Here is an 8066-nt window from a genome sequence, read left to right as displayed (position 1 = left end):
CAGCTGTGCGCCACCCCCTGCCACTTCCAGTGGCTGGAAGCAGTCAGCAGAATCCCAGGACTGCTTCTGCCTGAGATGGCAGTGGGCAGAGAGCAGAGTCCCTACCTCTGCCCACTGGCAGCAGGGAGTGCACAGTGGGCCCTGGCAGGCCTGTGATTACACTGTGCTCTCCACACATTGTCCCTCTAGCATGAGAGGCAGCTGTGACAGTCACACAGTTTCCCGCTATTGTTCCTCCACTCTGAAAGCCACCAGGACCCAAGGATGGGATCCTTCCTCCAACTCTCTGGATTCTCTGTATAAACACCTCTCTGCTGAAGAGCCCAGGGAGTTTCCTATTTTCTTGAGCAAGCTTGAGTGATAGGGTATTGGGGCCCAGAAGCTAATTCTAGAAGCAAGTCCTGGAAGAACCAGACAGAATGCTGATATTGTGTTATAAAATGAGTTGTATCCCCCTAAAGTTCCTGTTGAAGGGGTCGGGGAGATGGCTCAGTAGAGTAAGTGCTTGCCTGGTAAGCACAAGGGCCTGAGTTCAATCCCCGGTTCCGAAAGAAAAAAAAAAAAAAGTTCCTGTTGAGACCATTGCCTCCACTACCTCAGAATGGACCTTATTTGGAAATAGGGCAATTAGTTAGGACAAGGCCATCATGGAGCAGGATGGACCCTAATCCAAGATGACTGGTATCCTTCTAAAAAGGGAAAGCTTGAAAAAATAAATGATAATAAAGGGAAGACTTGGTTCACAGATACACTCACAGGATGACTGTCATCTGAAGCTGAGGACAGAGACTGTGTCGTGCTTCCACCAACCAAGGAGCCAAGGATGCCAGCCACTGCCAAGAGCTGGGAGAGCCTGGAGTGGCTCTGAGGAGCTGGCCCTGCCCATACCTCGGTTTCAGACTTCTGTGCTGCACAGCGGGGCCTTCCCAGGATGTGGCAGACACTCCACCCTCACTGCGAGCAGTCTTTCCGGAGACCAAGAAGCAGCTCCAAGCAGCAGCATCCTGTTGTGGAAATCAGGATGGTGAGGACTGCAGGGTGGGCTGCTGATTTCTACCAGCCCTGGAAAATTTGATTTTTAAAATAACATGAGAGGGATTTTAAATTCTCAGCTTGAAGCAGGGCGAGAAAACCAGGAAATATGTGGGACTATCAGAAAAGAAAATCGAGTTTCTTGTAGCGGGCCTATTGTATCTGAAAATCATTTCCCAGGCTTTACCCTGCTGGCTGTAGAATTACAAGGTAAATGGAATTCTCAGACTCCCCAGGTCACTGATGTGAAGAACGCAGAGTGGGAAAGAGCGGGGATGGAGAGAATTGAAGGGACTGACCTTGTCTACTGCCCACCTGGCAGCTCCCCTTGCCTGCAGACCACAGATATGACAGGGACCCCCTCTGGGAGAGCCCATCACTGTGTCACCTCCAGACTCCAAACTGGAGTCAAGTTGAGCTGAGTCCAGAAAATAAGTGAACACCTAACACAGGACCCACCTCTTCAGCACACTGAGTTCTTGCTAATTCCAGCAGGAGAATAGTGGGAAAACAGGCAGAGCCACACCATGGAAGAGCAATGAGACACTGACTGGGCTGGATTTATGGATCTGGCTTGAGCTCTGGAGACCTGGATTCCAGAGTTTGCCCCCATAAGAAGCCAACAGTTTGCCACATCCAGTATGAAAACCCAGGCTCACAGGGACTCAGCCGAGACACTGCCGATCCTGGCCCAACACAGAGAGATTTCACTTCACTTGGGGTGAGAGAAATGTGGATGCCAAGTGGTCAGGAGCATTGCACTTTCTGGTGTGTGTGTGTGTGTGTGTGTGTGTGTCCATTCCCAAAGCACATGTCCTTCACAAAATCCCCTGGGAGCTTGTTGGTGAGGAGGCTGCAGGATAGGGATGAAGGTGGGAGATGCTGCTACCAAAAACAGGTCCCCTGATGTCTCATGACCCAGAGTGCCAAAGGCTGCGAGGCTGAGGCAGGCTGGGCATGGTCACCAGGCAGCAGTCAGAATGGATAATGTTGCCAGGGACTTTCGGCTAAGCTTATTGGGCAAGTGTCCCTAGGATTGGAAAAGAGGGGCCACCTAGTAAGGCCTAAATTGATCATTAAAAAACAAAATCTGAAGCAGCCGTGGCAGTACACAGCTGTAATCCCAACTCCCTGGAGACTGAGGCAGGAGAATCACAAGTTTGAGGCCAGCTTGGATAACTCAGCAAGACCACATCTCACAACAAAAAGGGCTGAGGATATAACTCAGTGGTAGCCTTTGTTTTGTGTGCATGATTGAGATTGGACAGTAAATATCTAAGTAGAGAGTCACGAGTTCTTACCCATCCCCAGTAGGCACCAGGGTTGGGAGTAGCTCCTAATGGGCAGGACTGGGGATCGTCTCTGCAAAAAGCCCCTAAGACGTATGGATTCACACATTTCACCGTGAGATACTGGGGTCCACCTGAGCTCTTCCCACCAGCTGCCTGCACCCTCATCCTAGCTATCCTTTGCTGTGTGGCACCCCCACAAAGTACCTGCAAACAGTTCACTTAGCTCATGATCTGCAACTCTGACAGTGCTCGCTGGGAACGGCTCACCTCTGCCCCAAAGGGTGGAGCCAGAGCGGCTCAGCAGACGGGGCCTAGAATGCTCCTTCCGGTATAGCTCACTGCCATGGTGGCCAGTGGGCTCCCTCCCTGCAGGCCTTCCCACGACTGCTTGGCTCCTCCCGACCTGGTGGCTGAGTTCCAAGGATGAGCAGCCCAAGATGCCAGGAGGAAGCCACGCCACACAGCTCCACCATGGCCACAGCTGAGGGCCCATCGTACACATGGCTCTCAGCCCTCACTCATCCCAGCTTATCATCTGTGAGGATGGCACTGAGGGCACTGGAGCCATAGAGAGGCCTCATAGAGGAAAGGGCTTTCCATTTTATCTGTAGTGCTGGTTGGGAAATTCAGGCCCCTGGCATTGTGCACTAGGCAAGCACAGTACCACTCAGCCACACCCTGGTCCCAGAGGCTTCCCTTTCTTCATCCCCTGCTGTGTCCCCACGGTGCAACGGTTGTACCCAACACTCTTTGGTGACCCTCTCAGTCACCCACAGGATACTTCTACAGCCTCCTCCACTGTGTGGGAGCTCCTGGCATAAGCACCCCTGTGAGTTGCAGGGCCAGCCAGTAGCCTCTCCCAGACAGCCCTGGCCAGCTCGTTGGCAGCTGGAGTCACCATGGGCAGCTGCCAGCTCCTGTAGCAGACACAATCTCCAACGAAGTCCAGCCTGTGCCAGAAAGTTCCCATGTTCACAGCCTCTTCCCTGTCTGCTCTCTGCACTAGAAATACTAGCTGCTATTCCTGGATTCCTCAGAGCTCTGTACCCTTTTAATAGTTAAACATTGTTTTCTAGTTAACAACTCTTCCTATCATATTTTCCTGTTCAGATGACCAGTGCAGTTTCTGTCTCTCAACTGGAACCAGATGACAGTAGTATCATCCCCATAGACCCAGGTGACAGATCTTCCAGGACAGAATTGAGAGACTATTCTGACCGTGATCTTGGGCTTGAATACATTGCTGAACTTCTTGCCCTCAGAAAATGAATGCTGCTGCCCTTCAGGGCTTGTTGGCCTCATCATGAAGGGAGCCAATCACAATAAAATGCAACTGAAAGCTTGTGCCCTGGGGCTCAAATGACAGTGATGTGAGGGATGACAGGGATGTGAGGTACAGACCCCTCATGCACTGGGGCCTTTACAGAAGTCAAAGGATCAGGGGCCTGGGATATAGCTCAGTGGCGTAAGCACCTGCCTGGCAAGTGCAAGGTCCTGAGTTCAATCCCTGGTACCACAAAAAAAAAAAAAAAAGAAGAAGAAGAAAAAGAAGAAGTCAAAGGATCAGTTGGGCTCCTCAATCCTCAGCTTGGAGGAGCAGAAAATATCCATGCTGGCCCAGGGGCCCCTGAATTGCCCATCCTGGCCTTGAGTTTGTGATCCTCCTGCCTCAGCTTTTCAGAGTGTTAGAATTACAGACACATGACAGCATGGATCTCTTATTTCTTCTAACTGTACTGACCACACCGCTGAAGACCAGCATCCAAGCCAGGTGCACGCACGTGATCACAATGTCAGCCGAACTCCAACCCTTGCCAGCTTCCTCACTTGAAAGTTAGGGCCTTGAAAAAAAGACCAGACCCCTTAACTCAAAAAGGAGACAAAGATCTTGAATCCACAGGCCACTCAGAGCCTCTCCTGCTAACAAGAGTGGCAGTGGCCAAGGGGACAGCACCCTGTATTTGGGGACCCTCTCTGGGGCCACCTGCAGCAGTTCCCCCAGGATTCCCTCCCCCTTGGTGGCTTCCACAGTCACCTCCTCTGCGGCAAGATCAGTGGTGGGTGTCAATCCGGGGGCTGGGAACAGGGTGACATGAGCAGGAAACGACTCATGGCACAGACTGGGGAGTTTTTTCTGTGAAGGACCAAAGAGGATATGTTTTACTCTAGCAGACACCAAAAGCCTCTGTCCAGCTTCTTGTTCTACAACTTTTTCCTATTCTTTTTCAGTATTGTTATTGTCTGTACATCATGTGTGTATAAGTGTGTGAGCGTGTGTGTTTTACAACCCTTTAAAAGTACAAAAACCATTCTTAGCTCATAGGCTGTGCAAAAAATAGGCTCTGAGCCAAATTTGGCTCATGGGCTGTAGTTTGCCAAATCCTAGATTATAAACTATAAGAACTCAGAGATTTTTTAACTATATATTGGCAGAGACCTGGAGATATGTGTGGAAGTGGATTCTGGGGTGTTAGACTGAGGAGGCTGAAATAGAACCCAGATGGGGTGGAATTTGCCGCTCCAACCCTCCCCAGGCTCCCCTCATGCAGCTGGAGCCACAGCCCACGCTTTCCTTGATGGACTGAAACTCAGACTGACAGGGTCTGCAGTTAGCATGAGCTGCCAGTGTCTGGTTTGTGTGGATGACAGAATCCAGAGATTCACAGAAAGGACGCTGAACTGGTCTGCCAAGGGCAGCCTATGAAGCCACAACCTAACCATGCACCCTGAACATGCTTCCACTAGGGCACAGGAACCAGATGAGTGTGGGGACCTCATGTCCTGGAAGGTTCAGTGGCCGCTGTTCTTGGTAAGTGGAACTGACGGTGAGGGATGGGGCTCCCTGATATTTTGGGTCAATGGGAGCCCAGAGCAGCAGAGGCCAAAAGGTAATAGCTAACCACCAAGGCAAAGGTGAGCTGAGCCCCAAAACAGGCAGCTGGAACTGACTATGCCCTGGCCTTCAGGAATCCTGTGTATCAAAGCATCCCTGGGATTAAGTAAGTGAACAAGCCACTAGAACACTGCTTGCCTTGACAAAGAACTCCACATTTGATGGCCAAAACCTGACTTTAGTCACAACAGACCTGACTCATAGCCTCCCCTCCCATTCCCAAGTGGAGTCAAGTCACAGACCTGGAGTGCTGCCTCTGGAGGAAGAACCCAGAAGCATTGCTGCAAGATGAGAATGGATGGGCTGGGGAGATAGCTCAGTGGTCTAAGCGCCTGCCTGGCAAGTGCAAGGACCTGAGTTTGATCCCTGATACCACATGCTGTGCCAGCCCCGGAACCCTGGGCACAACATGCTGGCCCTAAAACTGGTTATGGTGGCACACGCCTGTAATCCCAGTGCAGGGGAGGCTGAGACAGGAGGATCACTAGGAGTCTGAACTGTGTATCAAGACCCTGTATCAAATAAATTTTAAAAAATTAAAAAGAGACGAGAATGGACACCTCCCAGAATTTATAAGGGTAAGGTGACATTTCAATTTCGGCTAAAGTTTGCCTCTCGGTGGGGCCAAGGAGCCCATAGACCCTTTCTATGGATTCGTGCCTCAGTTCTCGAATGATCTAGAATAGGTGTAGTAGTTAGCATAATCACTGTATTGCCTCTCAGGGGAAGAGGGGCCCAAGGACTCCTCCTCCCTAGGAGACAGTAAACCAGGGCCACACTACATCCCCCAGGAGCTGCTAAGATTAATGTCACTGGCACAGACTGAAAAGCCATGGATGTGAAGTGTCTATCACACCCCCATGTAACTCACTCTGGGGTCAAGAAGCAAAGTGACTTTAGTCAACCCCTGGATATGACTGCAAATTTAATCAGCTGCAACAATCCCAGGGGCAGATGTTCTATACAGCAGGGAAGTGACTGCTCCTCGCAGCCTCAACCTCAATGGCCCCAGACTGGGACTAGCCCACTCCCAGGCCTGAACAAAGCCAGAACAACCAGGAAGAAAAAACAAGGGACGGTGCTGAACGGCCCTGGATGGCTGCTAGATAGCATTCCAGCCAACACTTTAGGGTCCAGATGGTGGGTGTGACATCACTAGATGCCGCGAGGGTTCTGGAAGGCTAGGAAACCTCAATCATTGAGCTCACAAAGTACATCCAAGGGAACAGAGTTTTGGTCATCACCCATACCGGCAGGGTGCGCACACGGCGCATCTGTGACGCCATCCGGACTAACTACGGCTTACTCCAGCTGCTTTTCCGGCGGGCCCTGCAGGAAGCGAAGCCGGGTGAGACGCGGGGGTGTTAGGGCGGACGGTTCGCGTTCTGCGGCACTTGGCCCTTCGCGGCTGCCGTAGGGTGGGGGGGGGTACGGTGGCCGCCGGGCAGCGACGGTAGGGCGGCTGGTCGCGGGTCCGCCATGGGCAACCTGTTCGCCCGTAAGAAGCAGAGCCGGGTCACGGAGCAAGACAAGGCCATCCTGGTGAGGAGCCAGCAATGGGGTGGAAGGCCCAGAGCTTCGGGGTAGGAGGGCCCAGAACCTCGGTCACATGCTTCGAGAGGAAACGGGCACCGGCAGCGCGCCGGCATCCTGCGGTGGGCGTCTGCTTGCACCGACCCGGGCGTCTGGGTCGGGTCTCTCGGGGTCCGCAGCAGGCAGGCGGATCGTTGGAGCTGGGCTGGTCAGGCCACCCTGCGTCCAGGATCCAGGGCTGGCGGGCTCGGCCCTTCAGCGCCTCCCGGTCTCCTCGCCGTGCCCGTAGACATTGACCCGGGCTTTGCTGAGCTCGTGGGACTTGTGTCCCTGCCTCGATGGGTAGGACAGTGTTGTACCTGCAGTCTCAGGCTCTTCCCGGAGTTCCTGGGCACTTAGAGACCAGAAAAGGAACCAAATGATGTAATAGGGAAACATGCAGAATGATTTGTTTTCGAGATAGAAAAGCGTGTCAACAAGGAAGTTCCCCAGACTTGAGCACGTTCTGATGCTTTCCTTAGTTTTTCCTAACAACAGTGATTATTTTATCCTAACAGAGAAAGGACTATAATCAGAAAATGCTTTCTTTTCTTAGCTTCTGAGCTCACGTTATAAAAAATTATTGCCAAATTCCCCTCGGTGAAGAAATGATAGATATGTCTGTTATTAAAACGACAACACTGAGCACTTAAGTAGAAGTTGGTGCAAAACCCTTGTGGTTTAGGGCTTGCTTGAGTGCCCAGCCTCCACCCCCACCGCCTCTGGGCAGAGCAGTGCGCCCGCCCGGGGCTTCCTGTCAAGGACTCAAACTCCCTTTCTTCTCCAAATAAAGACTTCTTTCTGTCAGGGGTTCACTGTGGTGGGATCTACAGGCAGGGCAGGACTATGCTCCTCCGAGAAGCTGCACGTGCTCGGGACCCCACTGCCTTATATGTTCCTGGGAGAACTGGAGTCAGGAAGCCTGGCCCCGCCTGCTGTCTGTGATCCACTGCTCAGACCTGTTGCTTGACCATCCTACCCCCTAACTCAGCCCCTCTCCAGTCCCCTCCTGTGCGCGGACTTGTAGTTTCTCAGGCGTTGGGTGGGGAATAGCCTGGAATGCTTCACCAGGACAGCTGGGGCGGAAGTGCATAGACCATCCTGCAGAGTAGCGGGCACCTTGTAGCAAGCGGAGGACCGGGAGCTGGCACTGCCCAGCTCTGTAAATAATACTCAGTGGAGGAAAAAGGACTGGAACAGCCTCAGAGACCAGCCTGAATTATAAAACAAGACCCTGTCTCAAAAAAAAAAAAAAAAAAAAAAAAAAAAAAAAAAAA

The 8066-nt window shown here is 52.1% G+C and overlaps 1 protein-coding gene across 1 annotated transcript in view; it reads left to right on the top strand.

Moving 5' to 3' along the window:
- Positions 1-6637: 6637 nt before the first annotated feature.
- The window catches only part of Chmp6 (charged multivesicular body protein 6), a 7684-nt gene continuing 6255 nt past the window's right edge, over positions 6638-8066 (top strand). The window contains exon 1 of the mRNA XM_004639503.3: positions 6638-6759. Within this exon, the coding sequence (XP_004639560.1) occupies positions 6697-6759 (63 nt within the window). The 5' untranslated portion in view covers positions 6638-6696. The remainder of the gene's footprint in view (positions 6760-8066) is intronic.

The sequence above is a fragment of the Octodon degus genome, unplaced genomic scaffold, assembly GCF_000260255.1.
Source record: "Octodon degus isolate 3935 unplaced genomic scaffold, OctDeg1.0 scaffold00112, whole genome shotgun sequence".
NCBI lineage: Eukaryota > Metazoa > Chordata > Mammalia > Rodentia > Octodontidae > Octodon > Octodon degus.
Note: the sequence above shows the minus strand (reverse complement) of the source record. Positions and strands in the feature narration are given on the sequence as shown.